General features: G+C 42.4%; 1 protein-coding gene across 1 annotated transcript in view; it reads right to left on the reverse strand.

Annotated features, from left to right (window-relative positions):
- Positions 1-24922, reverse strand: part of ACACA (acetyl-CoA carboxylase alpha) — a 368135-nt gene that overhangs the window by 31795 nt on the left and 311418 nt on the right. The window contains exons 47-51 of the mRNA XM_019636609.1: positions 8431-8574; positions 7706-7826; positions 4391-4487; positions 1235-1331; positions 184-319 (exon numbers count right to left, since the gene is read on the reverse strand). Coding sequence (XP_019492154.1) covers positions 184-319; positions 1235-1331; positions 4391-4487; positions 7706-7826; positions 8431-8574 — 595 coding nt within the window. The remainder of the gene's footprint in view (positions 1-183; positions 320-1234; positions 1332-4390; positions 4488-7705; positions 7827-8430; positions 8575-24922) is intronic.

The raw sequence follows: 24922 nt of genomic DNA on the forward strand, positions 1-24922 counted from the left end.
CGTAAACCATATTGAATTTTCCCATTCAGGTTGCAGCTCAGAAGCTATCTCAGAGGGAGCATAATCCCCAAAATGCCTAGGGGAGTGGACACCCATGGGCTCTGCCCAGTAGAAGCCCTCCGTCCCCCCTGCAGGGAACAGGGGAATCGGTTCTGCCCCTCCAGGCCACAGCCAGCCAATCACCTTTCATGCCACCAGAGAAGCCTCTCCAGTTAGCAAAGACCATCAGAGGCAGCCCTTCCCGGTTGAAGTCCTTGATGGCCTGATAGGTCTTAAATGCAGAGTCTGGGAACCAAACCTGGCCAGCCTGCTGGATGATCTATTGGGGGAAATGAAAGAGGAAGACACAGTTAACAACACAGTTTGAGGGGGACTCTCTCCAAGGTGAATGAGGTTTGACTGATTTAAAAACTCAGTATCAAACTAAACAAACAAAAACGGTTGTTCATCCTGAAGATGTTATTAGAAGTAAAAAGAAAAAAAGATCCTTGATCTTTGACTTTTTAAAACACACCTCTTTTTAAGTACTGATCACACTGCCACTCTTTAGTCAAAAGAAGGAAACCTTCCACTTCCAATGGGAGAGTGCAGCCCCAGGACCCTTGTTCTAGGCCTGCCGAGGGCCATTTCATGTGACTCATCTACACCCCTCCTCAAAGCAGCCAATTGTTCACGGACTCCAGGTCCTCTCCCCTCGATGCTTGGCGCGGCTTTTTCTGTTCTGTGGTTAATAGACAGGCCCCTGATGTGACCTTGTGAATAACCTCCTGCCTGGTCTCCCCCACCTCTCATTTTCTGGATTTTGTTAGCATGTGAAAATGTTATCCATCCTTTTAAAAAAGATGGGCTGTGGTGTTCCCATTTTGACAGACTTCATTGTGAATTCTAGTGGTAGCTCTTCCGTGTATGTCCTCAGAGAATCTGGGACCACAGAGTCTTGTGCGCTGTTTCTGCTGCCTTTCTGCAAGACCACATCCCCAACACAAGCAGACTGTTTTCTAGTACCCACAAGACAACTGTAAAGGCCTATTTAATGTTTCAGGCAGAATTTAGCTTGTAGTCCATTTAGAGTCACTTTAAAAGTGAGCATATGATGGTCTGAAATCACTCAAGACTGCTGACTGCCCTTCCCTCTGAAATTGGTGGTTAGCAGTGCTCCCAATATATCCATAGTCTCTGCAGAAGTGACACACAGCTCCAAGCACAGGTGTACAGGGAATTTGGGATGACCTACCTTGGCTTCAGAATCCAGGTTTGCAGGATCAGCTGGGATACTTAGTTCTACCGTTCGGGTTTCTACAGCCACTACTCCCACAGGTATTCCTCCTAGCCTGATAAAAAATGAGCCACATAAGAACCCAGTGGATGTCAACATGACAGCCAGCCATTTATTTTCCAATCCCACATCAAAACGCTGGGGGAAAAAACTACAAACAAATACAGACAGCAGGGGGAAATCTGACTCTTCTAGAGGTAAAACGCAAGGCTCTCTAGATTTGGTGCGTATGGTAAGTTTTTTTAAATATGGTGAGAAACTACCTTTAGAATCACTCCAATTTCCCACCACAAGATAAATTCAAGCCAAGGGTTATAGTAGGGGAGCCTCTGCATTTAGACTCAACAGCTTAGCATACACATGTGTGCCTGCACACACATTTTTGTGGTTGCCAAATGAAATATCTCAGTTCTGCATAAAACATCTCTTTGGTGAAGATGGAGGGAAATGGTTTGAAAGGTAGTAGGAACCTGAAACTTTCAGGAACTGTTTTAATGAATGTGGGCATTGCTGGAATAGAGCTGTAGCTTTCTGTGGAGTATAAAAACATAGTTCCAAATAACATATGAGGGAATAGGTCTTACCATTGGGCGTGGAGATGAGGAGTGTATAGGTATGTTATGGGGATGATGAAAAATATGTGCCAAGTGTAGGGAGGTGATTAAACAAGCCCTTAACCTTCTCTTTCATTGGAAAAGAGCAACAGGATGGGGATAACTTTCAGTAGTCATCTTGGTGAAATAGGTGATCTGTATTAGAAGTACATATTTAATCTCCAACTTATGTTAATTTAAAAAACTGTTCAGGAACTCAAAGCCTCTGCAACTATACTCCATGAAACCCTCCCAACTTGGTCTTCATAAAGATTTCCTAGTAAAAATCAGAGAGAGAGAGAGAGAGAGAGAGAAGCGGGGAGAGGGTAAGGGAGACGGTGCTGTAAGGTACAGGTGCAAAGTGAGTCCCTACTCTGGAAAATGTAATTCAATCTTTAGTTTCTCAGCTGCATTCCTTGGGGTTGGGGCTCGGATGGGTTATAGTCTCTCATTCCTCCATAGCATCTCCATAACAAACTTTTCCATGAAGGATGGTCTTTGGGTGTTACACTGGCTACTGGAAATGGATTCTTGTCATATAAGAGGCCTGATAGGGGCCTGAGTGGGGACCACCCACCCCCTTGTCACTTGCCTGCACTGAATCAGAATCAAAAGCCCTCTAGACAACCAGACAATGAGCAGGAGGTACACAGGAGGGTTTAGAAATATTTCTCTTCACAATGATTAACAATCCAACTGGAAACTTGTAATTGCAAAAGCCACCCTAAATCGGTAACTTATAACTTATATATTAGGGCCCATGTGACCTAATAAAGAACATCTTTATCCGAGTATTACAGTTATTTATTGAACTTGAAAACAGCTCAGAACAACTTCTGTTTTCTATTATACTTCATATAAATTTTATCAGGCTAGCACTTGAAGATGCTACATCTTGTTTTATAGTGTGTCCCTGGACAAGGTGCCACGGAATAATAAAAGACAATTTACAGCCAATAGCACACATATTCCAAACATACATACCAAAGATGAGTTTTGGCAGCACTTACAGTAACAATCCCAGAAGAATACATTTATATTTATTTCTCGAAATGCCATTGCTTTTGAAAGAAGCTAGCTCCATTTGTGTTTTATATAGTTGTGAGCATGTGTATGTGTTTGGAGTAAGAAGCCCAGAACTCATCCGATGGAAAGAAAGGGAGAAGTCAGAGTGAGTGTCGCAATAAACAATGGCAGAGCTAACCAAAGCCAAGCTTGACTGATCTTGCTGGCAGACAATTCTGATTCTCCCAATCGTAAGTGTGAGGCATTATTCTCTTTGTTCCCATGGGAGGATCTTAAAGACCTTAACAAAGGTTTGGCTTTTGGAGGCTTAAAATCTGTCATGTTTTTTTATAGACAGGAAAACTGAAGCAGACTAGATAAGACAAATTTTCAAAAAGTTGGTCCGATGGGTCCTGGGTAGGAGGGCTCTCTCTCTAGTGCGCCCCCCATCTCCACCTCCCCAGTGGGAATTTCACCAGGCACAGATAATAATTCTCAGACCCCGAAGCCTGGGGTGAGGTGGAGGACCTGAGATGCAAGAGGACACGGGAGCTAGTCTCTGCGGGCTGACTCCAGGCCTGACTCGTATTCAGAGTCACAGCGGAAGCGCCTATCTGTGGGATTTGCCATCTGATGGCTCCTTGTCACTGGCAGCGTGAGGCGTGCTGACCTGCTGCACTCAGAGAACCACAAAGCCTAGAATTATTTTCAAGGCTAGAATCTAAATCTCAACCCAACGTGGCATGTTTGAGAATCTTGAGCAGGTGCCACTTTTCACCAAGATAAGGAAAACTGATTGCCCCCGAGAGGAAGGCGAGCTCCAGATGTGGGTCCCTAGGGCAGCATGTCTCTGCAGTGCAGAATGAGATTAGGATCGGCCCTGGCAGGTGCTCGTTACGGCGAGCGCTACAGATTATTTCGAGCAGAGCTTGCTGTTGAGTGAAGCACTTCTTAGAGTGGGTATTAAAATTTAATAGAAACTTCAATTTCCCACTTACAAAATACAGGTATCCCAGCAACCTATTCCAGTGTATTTTACTCCTATTTCAGGTAAACTGTTTTTTTGCAATTCAAATGTGGTGATAAGCCAAGATAGTGCATTTGTTACTTAAATAATCTCGATGCCATGAAGGCACGAACGTCTTTCAAGTTACATAGAGAAGTAGATACGGCTGATTCACTTGTTACCTACTCCTGAAAGATCTTTGGGGGGAGGGAAGGTCACGGGTGGGCTATGGCTATCTACAGCCCCCAAAGAGTTTTTCTTTCAGCATTATAAAGAGGAAATGTTGTCAAAACCAGACTTTGGATTCAACGCATCATTGGAGTGACACACTAAATGGCTACTGGGAACCAGCACTCCTGTTAAGGTTCCCTGGGCATGGCTATAATCCAAAACTCTTAGAAAGTTTAGACAAAGAGAACAGTATTGGTAAGAACCTCCATAATCATGGCCCTTTCCCTTCTTGTTTTGAGTTGGGAGGAAAAAGAGCTTCCAGAACAAAAGAGCTCTTACCTGGCTCTGCCAACCACCACAGTCTGTGCCCAGGGTTGCATGATTTCTGAGAAAGACCCATAGTCAAAAAATCCACTCAACCACTGACCTTTCTGGGCTACAGCAGGAAAAGAAAGAAAACAGAGAATAAAGACAGTCAATCCATTGAACAGGCACTGGAACTGGCAAATTTAAGGTTGGATTTGGGGGATTATTTTGGGGCATTTTTAACCATGTTATAATAGATGGATGCATTAGACAGTGGAATGTTCATCTGCCTTCAGACATCATCTCCTATTTCATTTGCTGGGCCGCATAAAAAGATCCATTTATCAGCCAAAGCATCATTTATTGTTAAACGATGGGGTTCAGCTAGCAGAGTTTGCATTGCTTTAAAATAAATAACTTGGCTTTTTTTCAAAACACCACAAACATTTGTCAAAAGGCAGCCAAGTCATTAAAGATGTTTTCAAAATGTCTATTTCTATTTTAAAACTTAGCTTACAATTTTGTTTGACTCCACTGACTTTCTTTTAATGGAAAGCTGAAGACAGCCAAATGATAAGTATTAATGATCAGACAAAGACCCAAATTTGGGGGAAGGAAAATGGACTCAGCTTTTTCCTGCTACAAAAGCAACAAGATATAAATCCACTTTATTTACAGCTGACAAAGTATAATCTTTTTATAAGAAAGGGCCATCCCCACATACTATTGACAGAGTGAAAATATAATGGTTAAAATGCGCACACTTCATGTCAAGGTTAACTCCCTTGCATACAGAATCTCCTTCACTTGCAACACACATAACTTGCAACATCTTAGTTTAAGAAAATAAACTTTTGTTCCATAGGTACCCATGTTTGACCAAGGCCCCATAAAAGCTTCTGTAAATAACTGTTTCCTAGCTTGCCCTCTGAGCTCATAGCTTCTCAGTAATTCTTCTAATTTGAACATGGCCCTCCGCCCCCTAAAAACCCAAGTCCAAAACCAATTAAAAGTGGAGATCCGAGCAAGCTAACCTCTGCTGACTTAAACAGGATGGAGAGTGTTTTATCAAGACTAAACTTGTAATTACTGTGTTCTACATTCCTTGCCTCTATGGCCCCAGTGTAAAATGTGATCATCCATTTCAAAATTATCTCTCTATCGTGAGCCCAAAGCCGATCGTTTAGATTCTGGTCTCGTGTTGGGCGTCAGTTTGAAGAATATCACAGCACTATCTCCTCTAATAAATGACTTTAACTTTTCACCTAGAAGATATCTGCTTTAACTTATCACAGGGAATCATCTGCTTTCTTTAACGTTTCCACTAAATTAAAATCTGAAGTCACTCGATTTGGGCGCGAGTGTTAGCGGCACATAGACAGCAGGATGAATTACTAGGGAGTCGATGAAAAAATATTATCCAAAAAACAGAAAACTTAGTTTATCACAAATTCCATTTTATTCTGTAGATCTCATTAATAATGGCCAAGCTAATACCCACTTACACACACACACACACACACACACACACACACACACACACACACCTGTTAACCCCATGAAAGAGGGCTCAAATGTCGATGATGGTTCTAAACCAAACTTCTGAGCACATGAGGATACTGAAATTTTAACTTATGTGCTTAGATCATTTTATGATTCTCACTTCAATAACAATGGCTTAAACTACATAATTCATTTCAAAATGGAAATGTTTTCTTCTTTAAAAACCCTCCTGCCTTTTATGTTAATTTGGTGGGGGGAGAGAGTCACTGGTGGGCTAGGGTTATTGCAGGTGGGGTATTACAGCTTCCAAAGAGCAGGTCATGTTCAGTTCAGACGTAAAACTTAGAAGCCAGCTAAAATGGCTCTCCATAATTCCTGGAATACTCGTTGAATCTTGTTCTGAATTGTCCCAGAAAAGTCCTGAATTTTATCTCAGGCTCATAGTTCTTATCATAATAATGGTATAAAAAGAGGGGTAGAGAGAAGATTACTATGGTGATTCTCCTGGCTTTGGAAGAAAAACTATTTAGTTTTATTAAGATTAACAAGAAAAGGCACTGAAGACAACAGGTAAAATTTTAAATTAAAATCAACCTTCCTCTGGTGATTTTTCTACACTATCTATGGTGAGGCTTCAGATTAAGCCCCAGCTCCTAAGTAGTAGCTGTGTGACCTTGCACAAATCACTTAACTTCTCTCAGCTTGTAAAACGGTGATCCCTTTGTATCTCTGAGAGGTAGTAAGCCCAAATAAGATACTGTATATGGAAGTGCTTTACGGTTCTACCTGGCCGACAGTGGGTGCCCACAAAGGTGTAAGTCTTCCTTATGAAGACCTCTTTCTCTTTCAACAAAATCACACTGACTCTTAAATTTAATTATCTTCTGCATTCCATTCGTCTTTAAAATATAGCCTTTCTTTGAAGTAGTTGCAATAAACATGCAAAAAAGAACAAACACTTTCTCAAAAACAAAAACAAAAACAAAACCTGAAAAAATAAGATTCAAAATGTAGCAGGGGGATTTGGGGCTTTACAAAAGAGCCTCCTGATAAGCAAGGTTTGTGAAAACAGCTAAATGGACCAACAAACAAGAATGTACATTTGCCTTATGTGGAGCTACCTCTTTTTTGTTTTGTTTTGTTTTTGTTTTTAAAGGTAGGTAAAATCAGCCCCAAGACAGAGGGATACATCAGGTAAACATGGAGGGAGGGCTTGTTCTTGCTCTATCTGTTTATAAAATTAAAAGTTCTGGCCAGTCTCTTCATGAAAAAACAAATCTCCCAAAGTAACCTGATGTTAATGCAATTAAAGCAAGTGCCAATACTGTTACCAGTACTATTACCAGTATAAGAAGGGCATATTGCAGGGTGGGTGCTCAGCAACAGCTCGCTGAGCAAAGCGTAGTCACACTCTGTTGAGGGGTTCTCAAAGACCTTCTCTAAGACTGATCTGATTAATCTCTGTTTGGAGAAACTAGATGGTTGACGACTCGGGTCCTATAGTTCTATGACTTTAAGGCTTGTATTGAACTGTTTTAAAGTCTTTGAACCCATTCAATAATAAGTGCTTTACTAGCAAAATAAACAGAAGAAATACATTAGTGACTACTCTGCTTATGACTCAATGGCTGATTTGTAAATCTCATCTCATTGTTTTTCACTTGTTCTTGAAGGATTTTCCATCTTTTTTCTTCAGAGAGTATTTTTCAGCGTTTTCTCATTTCCAGGTACTTTAGCCGCTGTTTTCTGTGTCACATGCTATTGTGCAGGAATTGGTCAGTGACTGAAAAACAGACTGAAAGCTTGAGGGCCAGGCTACCACAGGATCCTCAAACATATACATACTTGGGTGAGGACGGCCTGCAAGCATCCATCGAGGATCATATGGGGCCTTGGTGGGAACAAACTCGATGATTCTATCTATAGGATCCTTGGAGCTCAGGAGAGGAACTGAACTGTTCACGCTCTGAAAGGAGATTGGGAGGGAAAGAGGGCAGGCATCAGTAAACAACGGTCCTACATTCCAGCTAAGCAACAGTCGTTACAAAACCAGCAGGGCCCACATAGAGAATGATGCCCGCCCGCCCGTCAGTCCCAGTCATCAGCTGGAAGCATCCCAATTGTGTGCCAAGCCCTGAGGAACATGCACAAGTCTCAGATCTCATGTAAGAGCCTGGCACAGAGTGGTGCATTCTGACCCGATTTCAGCATGCCCAGGCTTTCTGCAAAGCTCCCCAGAGCGATGGAAGGCTACTTATTACAGAGGAGAAAACCCACAACGACCAGAAAGCCTTAATGTGCTGGGATCTGAACTCAGATAGGCCATGAGGGGTTCTGTGGCTGGAAAATATCAGAAAGGGGCCTAACCAATGAAATTCAAAGGCATTTTAAAGGGAGGAGGCAAAAGATGGCTTTAAGAAAAAAAAAAAAGAAATCGACGGCTTTCAGAGGAATATTTCATATAGAATTCCTGCGCCATAAGGTCTCAAGGGCAGAGGCAGTAGGCAGTGGAGAAAGGCCGGGTCCTGTGGGCTGTGGGGCTTTCTTGGTGCCTGGAAGGAAAGGCTCACCTTAGGCATGTAAGACAGCCAGTGCAGGATGGTGAAAACCCCTTCAAAGTCATCACAAACAGCACTGTGAGTCACCCCATTGTTGTGCATTATCTGGATGCCCCCCAGCTGGTTATTGGAGGTGTACACTTCCCGCCCGAGGACCTAGGGAAACAAGCAAGAGAAAAGGCATTCGTCTTGATGGAAATAAAGGCAAAGTCTATTTCGTAATTCTTATGAAAATGAGTCATTTTCTCCACAAGACAGAGGTTCTAGATGCCGTGCGTTCTGAGGGACTATCTGGACCTTAGTCCTAAAAAGAAAACTTAGAAAACAAAAAAGGCTTTTAAACAATCACATATACTGCTGGAACTTAAAAACAAGCAAACATCTCTCTCTTTCTCTCTCTCTCTCTCTCTCTCTCTCTCTCTCTCTCTCTGTCCCTCCTCCTCTTCCCCTCCCCCAGCTGCCACAGTATGCGCAGCATACTTGGACTCTGAGCTGAAACTGCAGAGTGGGTGACGCTGGGACCCTGAGAAACGGGCTACCTTGTCATCTGCAGGCCTGGTGGAGTTGAGGGGCATATACACAAAAGAGGTGTAACAAGCCTGTCTTTTGACAATCTTTAGTGACAAGTCTCAGTTACAGAAATGCTGTGAACTTTGGGTTTCTCTTTTTTTTTTTTTTTTAAGGATTACTTTTTCCCTTATATTTGGTTTTTAAAGCTGGGCCCCCGCCCACAAGCCCTAAGGCTGGCAGAATTGCAAAACAACTCATGATACCCACAGGAACCCCTGAGTCCACAGTCTTCTTTGTGTGCTGGGTGCAAGGCGGTGATTTACACCCAAGCCCAGCCCTCCTCTCCTCCCTCTGAAGCTTCCAGGGAATCCAAGGCCTCAATCCCCCGGGTGTCACTGGAGGAATTTAACCCTTTTGAGGTCCAAGAGCACTTGCAACTGGAAACCACAAAGTTTCCTGTAAAGGAGAAAAAAGGAAGAAAAACTATTCTTGGACCTGGGAAATTGTAGGGTTTCTTTTTGTCCTGAAGATTGGTTAATAATTTCTTTCAGGAAGGAAGGTTTTCTGACCCAGCGGATGGAAGCTGAGCAGCCTGATCACTGACTATTGCAAACTGCTGAGTGTGTGGTAATTGCCAGTCATCTGGGGTAGCCCTGGAGAGCTCTAAACAGTTGTAGAGCGCTTACTGTATTTTACCTTCCCTTTTTTCTCTCCCCTCCTCCTTTAGAAAATAACTACAACACAAAATTTCTTCCTTACTAACTTTTATTCATTTCTCCAGTCTCTGGGGAGAACCTAATAAATGAAAGACTGGCACATTCTACCTATATATTCCCATTTTGCCCCTTCTTGCGCAGAGCTTTGAGAGGGTCCCCTGCATGCTGGCTCAGCCCCTACATCAAGACCCTGCAAAGGCTGAGGAAGTTGGTGACCAAAGCAATCACCTCAGTGTGACCCGGCTGGCCTTGGTTCCCTTTCGCTTCAGCTAGGAAGGACGGAAGAGACTCTTTTGAAAAGAATATGGAAAGCAGAATCCCCCTCCGATGACTGCTTTCCTTGGTGTGGAAGTGCAGAGAACAAGCCTTCGCAGGCAGCCCTGAGTGGAGCACCCTGCTGGCAGCTCCTTTGAAGGCGCCCCAGGAACTGGGGAGCCCATCTCTGACCACTGGGCCCCCATCCTCCTCACAGTCTGTCTTTAATCTCAGCCCAGGCACTGTGGCTCTTTTCTCATTCTCCTGCTGTCTCTTTCCATTTGCCCTCTCTCTGACTGATACACTGATCTCTCGGTCACTCGGCTTTCTGCTCCACTGCGTCCATATTACTAATAACACCTTCGCCACGGCCAGTTTACCCCATGAAGGCAGGAGCACATCATTACAAAATAAACTCATAACTTTGACATTCTAGCAAATACACGCCGTTTGTTATTTTTATGGCTTTAGTCTTTCTAACAGGCAGAGGGCATTACATACCTGTTTCATTTATATCTTTAAATGTGTGCACACATGCACACTTGCACATGTATCAGGAAACAAAACAGAACAACAACAACAACAAAAAAAACAAACGAAAACACATACCCAAAGCAATCAGCTGATGGGGGACCCTGGTGGGGGCAGAAGCCCTGTCACTCAGGCAGGGAGGCCGTGTTCTGATCTGGCTCTGGTTTTATGGATGTCATAAACCTGATGGCCCACAACTGGTCCTTCTGGGACCGACTGCCTCTCTGCCAGAAGTCATTCAGTGTGATCAGCAGTATTTTTAATTATTAAAATAAAATTGGAAAGGGGGAAAAGGAATCAAAAGGAGACACTGTGCTGACCCTGAATATCCGATATTCACAATCTATGTCAGGAACCAGGAATTCGCTGCCTCTGAAGAGAGAGCTGGGCCATTGTCTACTCAGAAACACTGTTTTCTTTCCTACGCAACACCGTCTCTAGTGCTTGATAATGTCCAACCACTTAGAATCTCACACCTCTCCAAAATGAGTAACGGACCGATGAAGAACCAGTAAAGGTACCAAAGTGGACCAAGAGCTGCTTAGCTGATTAAATACATCTTCCTTAGATGTCTTTGCCCTCCTTTTAAAGAAGAAGAGGGCATCAAGAACTGGGCTACTCGCACAGGCTCTGCCACTTGCCCATTCCACCTCATATTTTTACAAACTAATGGGAGACAAACTTGGAAGGACCAAGAGTTTAATAACTTGGTACGTCTTCCCTTTACAAGTGGAATCTCAGGTTCTGATACTTAGGTATTGTTCTGAAAAGGCAGCAGTATTTCTACATTTCTTCTCCTCTGGATTCAGAAGAAACCTAACAAGGGCTCACCACAACCAAGAACGTTATTTCTGGGCTAAAGAAACGTTTGTCATGTGAGAAGACTCATTTAATTTGGCAATTAAAGAGACAGACTAACACAGTATCCAAATGGCTCTCTCTGAAAAGCCTTATCTTAGGAGGTGGAGGTTCGGGAGGGGAAGGACACACAGAAAAGAAACCTGCCTCCATACTCACAAACCAATGCTGACAATCATAGCTACTTAACAGGCAGTGGACAGAAAGCAGTACCCTCCAGTTCATCCTCAATGGCCGCATGTTTGGAGCATGCGCCAGTAGAACGGGGGGGCGCACACAATAGCTCCTGATTTATAGGAGTCGTTGCCGACTCAAGTGGTTTTAATGATTTTAGAATACTTCACAACAAAAGCCCCAACCAAAGGAGCAGAATCTGGGCGAGGACAAAGTCCATTCTGCCTAACTCTGAAATAACCATGCTGGAACAGTTACGCGAACCCTGATTAGCATCTAGGAAGACAAAGGAAAGAACCCACATGGAACCACTATTGTATTCCTCCATATGTTGCCCCACCAATATTCTACAGCAAAATCTGGGGTAAACAGCTCTCATGACCATAATATTTTCATGAAGAAGAGCTTCATTCATCAGCTTTTTCAACTTCCGACACACGCATTTCTATAAAAAAGTTGCTTGCTATGTTCCATTTCCAAAATTATTCCTCTTACATTTTCTACAGCACGATACAAACTTTTAATTTATGTGCCTGACAAGTACCAATAACCGTTTGAACACGGGAGCCACTGGAACAGAGGTGACTTTCCCGAGGCCCCACTGTGCGGCTCCCCAGGACTAAGTGGAGAAGCAGTACCATGAAATATTTGGAACAGATACCATCTCAGAGTCCCCTGTGGAGTTGCCCAGAACGACAAACCTGAGTAAGGGCTGAGGATGAGAAGAAGGAGGAATTTCATAGACTCCTCAGTATAAACTAAAGCCTCGTCCGGCACTTCATTCATTGTGGCTGGCAGACCTGAGAATTAAGGGCACTGCATAAAAGCCGGTGATTAGCAGAGACACAATTGTTAAAGGCTCCACCAAAGATGCTACATAGCCTATAGAAATTTTGAGCTACATAAGAAGTACAAATGAAATGCAGTCATACATACATACTGAGGCCTCTGCTGCTCTTGCTCCTTATCTAGAGACACTGCAGACAGCTCAGGTTTACCATAGCTGACAGGCAATGAAAACAGTCTAATATACCGCCTGCTCTCTGCCTTAAATCCCTTTTTGGAGATCAAGATAAACACGTTCTTCCTTTCCCCAGTGCTCCCGACGTTTGACTGAAGTGGCAGAGCATTGTGAGGTTTTGTGCAAATGAAATCACTATGTAATACAGAATGAGTATAGTATTTACTTGTCAGGATATTTGTCAGCACAGGCATTGAGATTTCCAAGTTTCACAGAGGCAACTTAGCTTGATGTTTTAAAAAATTGCTTTTGTCCTGATATACACATTATGTTGGGGACCCTCAGACTTATAGGCAAATATTTGCAATCATGTGTTGAAGATGTGAAAAATAATGATGCATATCGATGGAATAAAAATGAAATCTACCACCATTTTCCCCTCTTTATCCAATCTTTCCCATGTTAAACAATCCTTGGTGGGTCGGGGCAATCTTTTATTTAAAAAAGCAGGGAGTACGAAATTCCTCCTGCATCTGAAAATTAAGCTACACAAGCTGGCTCCTTGCTGCATTCCTCCTTCTCATTAGGATATTTCCATTCTCAAGAGCATCTAAGGAGGGGTTTTCGTAAATTTCCTGAGCAATTGTCATCACTGAACTTCATCCATGATTCTAGATATTAAAGCCACCCTGGGATCTGTCAGGTTATTGACAAAGGTTTGGATAAGGCAGAAAGAGAGGTAGGTACCAGAAAGAATGAGTGGGAGTAGTGAAAAAGTGGTAAAATAGGGACAAAAGAGAGAAGGAAGGATGAGAGAGGAAAAGGGAGGAGGAGAGAAAAGAGGCCCAGAAGAAAAAAATGCAATAGCTCATCTGTGCATGCTGCTAACACCCTCCTGCCTGACCTGAGAGGACTACATTTTTAAAAGCTGACAAGTAATTCAATCTCCAATTAACAATTTTAAGTGGTACAGCACATATTACTATGTAAATGTTTCTCCAGGAATACATCCAAGGGTGACAGAAATTAAATCTCTAGGGAGACAGGACCAGTGCCTATGTGGCCAAGAACATTTAGGGGTTCCGAAACCCAGTCTCTTAATACACAGACTCAGAGTAATCACTTCTTATCCCCCCTTTATTGCCACTGGCAAATAGGAGTGCTGGTTGGCAGCTGGCGGGCTAGGGTTATGGGTAGAGAGGGGGTGCAGTGACATACTGCTGGTACAGGAGGGGAAAGCCTCTGACTTGAGTCATAGTGGATTCAAGACCATCCACTGTCATGGGCTGGCCGAGTGGTGTGTTGGTTAGGAGTTGGCTTGGGATGCCAGCTCTCAACAGCAGAGCCCCAGTTCGGATCCCACATGAGGGCAAGTGACACTGCGCCCTCTATAGCTAAGATGGTGAACAACAGCTCGAACTGGAGCTTGGCTGCTGTGAGTCACCAGCGACAGCGTAGGCTGCAGTGGAGATGACCGGCAATGGGCGTGAGCTTTCGCGAGCTGCCGTAAGCGGCAGTTCAATGGCCGGCGAGCGACTGCCTCACCCAGGAAGAGCGCAAAGATAATACCAACATGGGCCAGTGAAGCGACGTCCCCCACAACTAGACTGAAGAACAAAAGGACAGCGACTTGGCTGTTCCCCTTCCCTGATTCCCCAATAAAATCTTAAAAAAAAAAAAAAAAGAAAAGAAAGACCATGCACTGCAAGACGAAACACTTCTTTCTGAGGAGCAAAGCTAGGAAGTGATCAGGTTTGCTGATGGATAAACTGGAGTAAAGAGACAGTGCTGCCTGTGGTAGGAAAAGATATTTAGCCAAAAAGAGACCAAGACACAGACCAGAAATAACACTGGGAGATCTCTGTTTACTGAAATGTGAGAAGAGAGGAATGAGGTAGATGGCAGAAGGATGGTAAGGATCTGAAGGTGGACTGGGGGAGGAACACAGACTCATTTTTAATGTCACAGGGACAGAGAAGAGCCACATGACAGTCTGTCAAATACACAAGAAAAGGCGGAGACTTCTGGAGTGAAAGCTGCCAAAAGAAATCACTCATTTCAGGGATCTATCAACTGCTCATTTAGCTCCAGACTTGAGTGTACTGATAATAAATTACTTCTTAAGATGGAAATTTTTTAAAAGTCTGGCGTATGGAGGTATAATTTACATACAGTAAAAGCACCCAATTTTAGGTGTACAATTCTAAGAATTTTGGCAAACATCTGTAACCATCATAGTCACCTCAAGCGTTTTCATCCCCAAAAGTTCCTTCATCTCCTTGTAAACAATTCCCTTCTCTCACACACAACAACCACTCATCTGCTTTCTGTTTCAATAGTTTTGCCTTTTCTACAATGTTATATAAATGGGATCATACCGTATGTAGCCCTCTGAGTCTAGCTTTTCAGTTAGCATAATGCATCCGGGATTCACACTGATGCAGGTATCAGCAGTTCCCTTTCACTGCCCAGTAGCATTCCATTTTATGGAAACACCGCAACTTGTTCATCTGTTTCCCTGCTGGTGGACATATGGGTGGTTTCCAGTTTTGGGCAATTATGAATCAAGCTGCTATAGACATTTATTGACAGGTTTTTATGGGTGGATGTATATTTTCATTTCTCTTGGATAAATACCTAGGAATAGGATTGTTAGGTTTGTATGGTAAGTGTATCACTTTATTATTTTTTTTAAAGTCAAACTTTTTCAACGTGGCTGGACCATTTTGCATTCCCACCAATATGCATGAGAGTTCCAGCTATTCTGCATCTCCACCAATACTTAGTATTGTCGGTGAAAAAATGGTAATTTAGTACTATATGTAATTGATTTTAATTTGCATTTCCCTAATGACTAGTGATAAGTATACTTTCAAGTACTTAATTACCATCTTGATATCTACTTTGGTGAAATGTGTGTTCAAATTTCTTATCCATTTTTAAAATTACTGGGTTGTTTTATTATTGAGTTGTGAGAACTCTTTATATATTCTGTATATCGGTCTTTTAACAGATAGTTTTCCATAGATGGAAATTTAAAAAAAAAAATCTGTTTCTCAGTCACCTCCCAGTGGCTTTTCTGTAAAGAACACAAGACATGAGGCTGACGTTGAAAGGCTGTGTGACTGACTGCGTGTGCCCACCAATGGCTAGGCATAGAGTTTGGGGTTGTGGGGTCTGGCTTCTTGGAGAATAGCAGTGACTGTCTCTGCAGCCTTTTTGTTTGTGTTTTCCCATTTACATTTGGTGGGCAGCAATTTTATTGTTTTTTTCTTAGAACACATGCAAAGCCCATTATTGTCTTTTAGCCTAAATTTTAAGCTCTATGAAAGGAGGAATCACCCATGTATACCCACAGCATCAGAACAGAACTTTAGACATAACAGGCATGCAATAAATGCATGTGAGCTACCATAATTCTTAGTGCTCTATAAAAACTCAGCTCTGATTTATATTTTCAGCAAGTTGAACTACTGTAAGCAAAATAATTCTTTCCTACTAGTGTTACAATGTGAAGCGGCTTTCTTAAGTAAAATGAGTGGTTCCATTTTCCTTTCTTTTTAGTTTTTCCCAGTACAGACAGTGTTTTTGTTGTTGTTGTTGAAGTATAATTGACATACAATCTTATGTTAGTTTCAGGTGTACATAGTGATTTGACATTTATATACATTAGGAAATGACCACCACAATGAGTCTAATTGCCCTCAGTCACATTTTGTCAATGTGATGTATCAGGTTGACTGACTTGTGGATTTAGAACCATCCTTGCATCTCTGGAACAAATCCCACCTGTTTGTGGTATATAACCTTTTACTGAATTGTTGATTTTGGTTTGCGAATATTTTGTTGAGGATTTTTGCATCTGTGTTCATTGCCTATAATTTTCTTTCTTTGTGGTGTCTTTCTCTGGCTTTGGTATCACAGTAATGCTGGCCTCACAAAATGAGTTTGGAAGCATTTCCTCCTCTTCAATGTTTTGGAATACTGTGAGAAGGGTACATATTAAATCTTCTTTGAATGTTTGGTAGAATTCACCAGTAAAGCTCTCTGGTCCTGGACTATTGTTTGTTGGGAGTTTTTGGATTACTGATTCAATCTCCTTATTAGTAATTGGTCTATTCAGATTTTCTATTTTTTCATGATGCAGTCTTGGAACATTGTATGTTACTAGGAATTTATCCATTTCTTCTAGGTTGTCCAATTTGTTGGTGTATAAGTGTTTACTTCAATAGTCTCTTACGGTTTTTTGTATTTCTGTAGGTATCAGTTGTAACTTCTCCTCTTAATTTTCTGATTTTATTTATTCAGTCCCTCTCTCTTTTTTTCTTGATATCTCTAGCTAAATGTTATCCTTTTTAAAAAAATATTTTCAAAGAACCAGCTCTTCGATTCATTGATTTTTTTCTCCCATTTTTTAGTCTCTATTTCATTTATTTCCACTCTGATTTTCATTCTTTCCTTCCCTTTACTAACTACTTTTGACTTCATCTGTTTTTCTTTTTCTAGTTCCTTTAGGTGTAAAGTTAGATTGTTTATTTGAGATTTTCTTGTTTCTTGAGATAGGGCCTGTATCTTTATGAATTTCCCTCTTAGAACTGTTTTTGCAGCATCCCATATATTTTGGAATGTTGTGTTTCCATTTTCATTTGTCTCAAGAATTTTTTTCTTTTAATTTCCTCTAAATTTCTTTGTTGACTCATTGGTTATTTAGTAGCATGTTGTTTATGCTCCATGTGTTTGTGATTGTTCCTGTTTTCTTCTTGTAACTAGTTTCATACCATTGTTGTTATTGGAAGTGCTTGATATGCTTTCAATGTTCTTAAATTTATTGAGACTTATTTTGTGGTCTAACATGTGAACTATCCTGGATGGTGTTCCAGGTGCATGTTAAAAATGTATATTCTTGGGCCAGCCGAGTGGCTGAGTTGGTTAAGAGCATGAGCTCTGAACAACAGGGTTGCTGGTTCGAATCCCACATGGGCCAGTGAGCTGCACCCGAGCTGAGCTGACGCTGAGCTGCCAATAGGTGGCAGGATGGTGACTGAACTTGGAGCTGAGCTAGCTGTGCCCTCCACAACTAAGCCTGAAAGACAACTTGGCTGTTCCCGTTCCCCAATAAAATCTTAATAATAATAATAATAATAATAATAATAATAATAATAATAATAATAAAGTGCATATTCTGTTGCCTTTTAGTGGAATGTTCTGTATATATCTATTATGTCCACCTGGACTGTGTCATTTAAGGCCGATGGTTCTTGACTGATTTTCTGTCTAGATGATCTGTCCATTGTGGGGTATTAAAGTCCCCTACTATTATTGTATTGCTGTCATTTTCTCCCTTTATGTCTGTTAATATTTGCTTTATATATTTAGGTGCTCCTATGTTGGGTGCATAAATATTTACAAATATTATATCTTCTTTTTGGATTGACACCATTATCATTATGTAATGTCCTTCTTTGTTTATTGTTAGTCTTTGGTTTAAAGTCTATTTTGTTTAAGTATTTCTATCCCAGCTTTCTTTTCATTTCCATTTGCATGAAATATCTTTTTCCATCCCTTCGCTTTCAGTCTGTGTGTGTCCCTAGATATGAAGTGAATCTCTTGTAGGCAAAACATAGATGGGTCTTGTTTTCTAATACATTCAGTCACGATATTTTTTTATTGGAGAAATTAGTCCATTTAAATTTAAAGTAACCATTCACAAGTATCCATATGTTGCCATTTTGTTGTTTTGGTAGTTCTCTGTCCCTTTCTTCTTCTCTTGCTCTACTCCCTTGTGATTTGATGACTTTCTTTAGTGTATTTAGGTTACTTTTTTTGGGTAACTATTGTAGGGTTTTTTTTGTTTTGTTTTTTAAAAAGATTTTTATTGGGGAATTGGGGGATGGGAACAGCGCTGGGGAATTGGGGGAAGGGGAACAGACAAGTTGCTGTCCTTTTGTTCTTCAGTCTAGTTGTAGAGGACGTCGCTTCATTGGCCCATGTTGGTATTATCATTGTGTTCTTCCCGGGTGAGGCAGTCGTTCACCAGCCATTGGACGGCCGCTCACGGCAGCTCACACCGGCTGCCAGCCACTCACGGTAGCTTACGGCAGCCCACTGCAGCCTACACCATCACTGGCGACTCACAGCAGCCCAGCTCCAGGTCGAGCTGTTGTTCATCATCTTAGCTATAGAGGGCGCAGTGTCACTGGCCCTCATGTGGGATCCGAACCGGGGCCTTACTGCTCAGAGCTGGCATCCCAAGCCAACTCTTTACCAATATGCCACTTGGCTGGCACGTATCCTCATTTTTTAAGATTCTTTTTTCTTTTGCTGTTCTGTTTGGGTGTTTTCCACTACTCTGTCTTCCAAATCACTGACTCAATCCTCTGCTTCATCTAATCTATTGTTTATTCTATCTAATATATTCTTTATTTCAGTTTTTGTACTCTTCCTTTCTGTTTTTTAAAAAATGCATTTTATCTCCTTTTTAATATTTCCTATCTCTCTGTTGAAGCTCTCACTGAGATGATCTATTCTTCCCCTAAGTTCATTGAGCATCCTTATTACTAATGTTTTCAACTTTGCATCCAGTAAATTGCTTGCCTCCATTTTGTTTAGTTCTTTTTCTGGAGTTTTGCCCTGCTCTTTCATTTGAGTCATGTTTCTTTGTCTCCTCATTTTGGCTGCCTCCCTGTGTTTGTTCCTTATGTACTAGGTAGATCTGCTATGTCTCCTAGTCTTGGCAGAGTGGCCTTAGTAGGAACCCAGTGGTACAGTCTCCCTGGTCACTTAAGCTGGGTGCTCCAGGGGTGTCCCTTGTGTGGACTGTGTGTGCTCTCCTGGTGTAGTTGAACCTTGACTGATGTTGGCACATCAGTGGGTGGGATTGACCCTCAGGCTGACTAGCTGTGAGGACTGGCCATGACTACAGTGGACAAGCTGTTGTGCTGGGGCTGATACCATGAAGTGGGAGTCAATTTAATGGGCTCTGGTGCCTGCCAAGTGCACCCCATGGGTGTGTGTTTTGTGGCACTGATTGGGTGGTATTCTGGTATGGTCTGAAGCCCACCACCAGGTGTGTTGGTTCTGGGGTCTCTTGGAAAGGGCTCCAGTATAGGCCAAGGTCAGCTACTGCCTATGTCTGTCCTGGGGCCACCTGATAGGAGCTACAAAGTAATCTGCAGTTGGTAGATGCCTATGCTGGGCTTGGAGGTGCCTGGGAGTGGCTCTACAGCGAAGTAAGTGCTGGGCTTGGGTCCACTTAGCAAGAGGTACAGGGAACACCAAGTCCAGTTGCTGCTTGTTTGGGATTTGTGGACCTTTGAGAGATTTTAAGAAAGTCTGCAGCATAGGCCGAGGCCAGCTGCTTGTGTGGATATGCCTGCGAGTGAGGTTTGGGCTGGGCATGTGAATTCGGTGGAGTTCGTTCTCAGAGAATCACTAGGGTAGGGTGAGAGTGGTGCTAGCCAGGTTGATTGGAGACTCAGATTTGGCATTGGCCTGTGCCTTCGGGCTGTGTGGGGGGAGGGCTCAATAAACAATAAGGACACCTGCCAGCATTTGAGTCCCAGAGAGAGTTTTCCCTTCAGTCCTTGCTCTGCAGTCAGACAATTCAGTTCCTCGCTGTATGTCCCTGGTGCTTTTTTCTTTTCTTTTCTTTTCTTTTCTTTTTAAAGATTTTTATTGGGAAATTGGGGGGATGGGAACAGTGCTGGGGAATTGGGGGAAGGGGAACAGACAACTTGCTGTCGTTTTGTTCTTCAATCTAGTTGTGGAGGACGTTGCTTCACTGGCCCAAGTTGGCACCATCATTGCGCTCTTCCCGGGTGAGGCAGATCAGTCGCCGGCTTCTGGACGGCCGCTCACTGTGGCTGCTGGCCGCTCACGCTGGCTGCTGGCTACACACGGCAGCCCATGGCAACCCACGCCGTCGCCAGCGACTCACGGTAGCCCAGCTCCAGGTTGAGCTGTTGTTCAGCATCTTAGCTGTAGAGGGCAGTGTCACTGGCCCTCATATGTGGGATCTGAACCGGGGCCCTCTGGCGTCCCAAGCGAGTTCTTAACCATCGTGCCACTCGGCCGGCCCCCTCCCTGGTGCTTTTCAAGTTGTTGTCCCTTCTGTGGAGCCTAGGGCAAATGTGAGTGAGTGAGTCTGTGCTCAGGCCCTTTAAGAGGATGCCTGGATCTCCAGTAGCCCCCTATCTCACCAGGACTGAGTATCTGCTGATTTTCACAGCCAGCTGTTGTGAGTACTCCTCTTCCTGATGTTCTGGGCTGGGGAGCACTGTATGGGGCTAAGACCCTTGCTCCTCAGTGGGGATCTCTGCAGCTGAGATATGCCTCCAGGTTCTTAACTGCCACATGTGAGTGTAGGACCAGCCTATTTTGCGTCTCTGCTCCCCTAACAGTCTTGAGGTGGCTTCTTCTTTATATTTTTATAGGACTTCTGTTCAGCTAGTCTTCAGGTGATTCTCAAGGGTGGTCATTCTATAATTTATTTGCAATTTTGATGTGGTCATGGGAGGAGGCGTGTACAGCATTCACCTACTCCACCATCTTGACTGGAAGTGTCCCCTTGTTTTTCAAAGCCAGGTGTTCTGGGGCAGGGTACAAGGGTTAGGATGCCTGGTGTGGGATACAAACTCCTTGCTCCTTAGGGAGAAGCTTTTTCTTCTTTTTTAAATATGTTTTCTGATTGTGGGTTGCCATGCCATGGGCAGGGTTTTTGGTGAGACTGTGTCTCTGCCTCTTCTACCATCTCAACGTGACCCTTTTATCCTGTTATGGAGCAGGTGTTTAGCTAGTTCTCAGTTCTTTTCAGAGGGAATTGTTCCACATGGAGCTCTATATTTATTGTGTCTGTGGGAAGAGATGAGTTCAAGACCTTCCTTTGCCGCCATCTTGAGCTGCATCGTGAAACTGGGTTTTTCTTTCAAAATTCCTTATCTGGGCTAGAATTAATCTAGTAACTCTATGTAATATAAAGTCATATTATACAGTTGACCTTTCAACAACATGGATTTGAATTACACAGGTCCACTTATACACAGATTTTTTTTCAATAAATGTACAGTTGGCCCTCCATATCCCCTGGTTTCTCATCTGCAGATTCAACCAACTGAGGAATGAACACAGTATTTTCGATCTGTAGTTGAGAATCTGTGGATGCATAGGGTCAACTGTATGCATTGTTCTACACCATTTTATATAACAGACTTCGAGTGTCCATGGATTTTGGTATCCACATGGAATCCTGGAACCAATTCCCCATGGATAGCAAGGGACGAGTGAAGGTTTGGGGGAGACAAAAGTTATAAGAGAATTTCTGACTGTGCATGGGGTCGGCAACTTTAACTCCCCATTGTTCCATAGTCAACTGTATTAGGGTTGCTCCACTGAGCTGCACAGACTGACTTATCTATTAAGAAAAGTCATATTTTATCAATGGGTCAGAGAGAAAACAAAGACACTCAAAATTTGATTATATGTTCCAGTGCTCTGGAGTTCTCATATTTTCATCCTATGCTGTTAAATTTGGGTAGGTTCTTTTCCTTAGTGACAATGATTTTTCCATTCCTCTTATGTACATGCTATTTTAAAGGGCTTAAATTCCAGACATTAAAGTGTTATTAAAATTAGAAACCAGTCAAGAATCAACCAGAAAAACTTGAAGCCAGGGAACAGTAATCTGCAGCTCATTCTAAACAGCTCTTAAAGATTCTCCTTTCATAATTCAACACTCCTAACTGTGTACATTAGCTGATTAGACTGTGTGAAGACAGCCACTCTGAATGAGAGGGAACAGAGCTAGATTTGGATCCATGCACAGGGGACATTCCCTAGAATGATGAACAGCCAGGAGGCAGGCTTCTAAACAGTCTCATTTCCCGAGTCTTTATCATATTCACACAGCAGTCTGTGCACAGCCAGGACCCAGGCCTGTCTTCCTCCTAGAAAAGACTGGAGTCCTTGCATTTCTAATCTACCAACGTATGCAGTTCTTGCACTTTTAATTTATGAGTGTTTGGGGGAGACCTCTCTGACTTGGGAACATATTGGCTCGGTCTAATGCTTGGAGATTATTAAACTTGGAGCTATGCTCCACTATCAAGTCTACAGATCTTTTATTTAGAAGATATGGTGCTCTAAATGCACAAAGAGCTCCCTGTCACCTTCACATTAAAGCCCCTAGTGCCTGGTAAATGGAATTATATAGCTGTCATCTCCTTTCCCCAAAGTTTTAAGAGTACAATGGGCTCATTTTTTCACACTCCATCCCAGCTTCAGAACTAAGAGACCTACTTTGTATTGATTTAAGGTCTCAGAAATAAATAAACCTGCTTCACTGCTGTGATTCACAACAAATTCATGATACACTATTGCATGATATATTTCAAGCTCTTGCTCTGGCTCTCTTTTTCCTCTGGTGAGTGATGGGGGAGGTGGGAGGTAGTGGGGAGCTGCAAAGCTGACAGCCTGATGGTTATTGGAGATGGCTGCTGACTGCAAATCCAAGAACAGACACTGTTGGAGGAGTGTAGGATTTTTTTTTTTAACTGGGGGGCAGGGGTAAGAAGCTAATTTACTTGAGTTTCAGGCTGGGGTTGGGGGAAAAGAAGATTAAGGGGAGAAAAAGTGGAGTAGATGGCAGAGCAAAGCTTCCACTAAACACTAGTTTGCAAAGACAGAGCTATGAACATTTGTAGAAAGAGAGAATGGTGAAGAAAATCCAGCATAAGAAGGTGTAACACATGACTGACTAGAAAATGAAGAAGCTGAATGATTCTGCCTAAGGGATCTGCTCTCAGTCCTAAGAGGGCACTTAGCTTGAGTTCAGAGACAATGTTTTATTAGAAGCAGAAAGTGCAGAGACCCTATATGCCATAGAACCTGTGAAGTAGAGGCACTTCTTCATTCCCATACTCAGGAAGACACAATCCTGAGGTTGAAACGGACAACCTGGAGATAGGGCAGAGATATTATGGAGGTCCACACATATGAAGTGAGCCAGAGACTGCTCAGTGAAGTGAGAGGGTAATCCATTCTAGCATTTTAGATTTGGTGTGTGTGCCCTTAGAGTTCAGAGCACCTCAGTCTACATCACCGTCACTGATTCATGAAATAAGTACCACCAAACCTTTGACCCAATGAGTTTTAACTAGTATCTAAATATACAGCACCCCAAAAGACCTATCCTCCAACTGTATATCAGGATCCTGATTTTCAACTAGGCAGGTGATGGGAAAGCAGGAAATAATCAGGCTGTAAAAGCCTTTCATGACACTGTGCAGCAAACCCCTAAGGTTTCATAGAATATTTTGAAGTGGTATTAATTTTTAGCTGTTTCTCTTGTAATTACTACTTATTTCATATTTGTAGCTGGCAAGAAAGTTATTTATGAATCCAGTTTCTTTTCTATCTTTGAACAGCATTTTCATTTTCACTACAATTGTTCCTAAGACAAGGCCAGACTCTGAAAGCAAAAATACATGAGGAAAATTATGTTTCCATTCAATTCTACATAGGTTAGACCATAAAACTGGGAGTTACTTAGTTAATTTTGAACAGTACTTCTTAAGAGAAATTAGTATATATGTACAGAGAAACAGACTTTAGCCAAATATAAGGAAGAACTTTACAGAGATGAAAGGGATTGGCTCAAAAAATACTGGGCCGGCCGAGTGGCTTAGTTGGTTAAGAGCTCACTCAAGAGTATGAGCTCTGACAGAGGATATGAAGAGACATGTCTCCAAAGAGGACATACAGATGGCCAAGATGCATATGGAAAAATGTTCAACCTCACTTAGCATTAGGGGAATGCAAATAAAAACCACAATGAGATACCACCTCACCCTGGTCAGAATGGCTATCATCAATAAATCAACAAACAACAAATGCTGGTGAGGTTGTGGGAAAAAGGGAACCCTGGTACACTGCTGGTGGGACTGCAGACTGGTGCAGCCACTATGGAAATCAGTATGCAGGTATCTCAAAAAACTGGAAATGGAACTACCTTATGACCCAGCAATCCCACTCTTAGGTATTTATCCAAAAAAACCCAAGACATTAATCCGAAAAAATATATGCACCCCTATGTTCACTGCGGCGCTATTCACAATAGTTAAGACTTGGAAATAACCAAAATGCCCATCGGTAGACGACTGGATTAAGAAACTATGGTACGTTTACACAATGGAGTATTATTCAGTTATAAAGAAGGAAATAGTACCATTTGCAACAATATGGATGGAACTAGAGAACATTATGCTAAGTGAAATTAGTCAGAGAAAGACAAATACCATATGATCTCACTTATACGTGGATTCTAAAAAACTGAATAAATGAAAAAGGTAAACAGAAATAGTCTCAGAGACACAGAGGAAACACTGAGGGTTGCTAGTTGGGACGGGGTGGAGATGAAGGAGAAGGGGAAGGGACAAGACAACATACATTGGTAACTACAATATGGCCTCAGGGATAGAAAAGACAGTCTGGGGAATATAATCAA

This window comes from Hipposideros armiger, unplaced genomic scaffold (assembly GCF_001890085.2).
Source record: "Hipposideros armiger isolate ML-2016 unplaced genomic scaffold, ASM189008v1 scaffold_29, whole genome shotgun sequence".
NCBI lineage: Eukaryota > Metazoa > Chordata > Mammalia > Chiroptera > Hipposideridae > Hipposideros > Hipposideros armiger.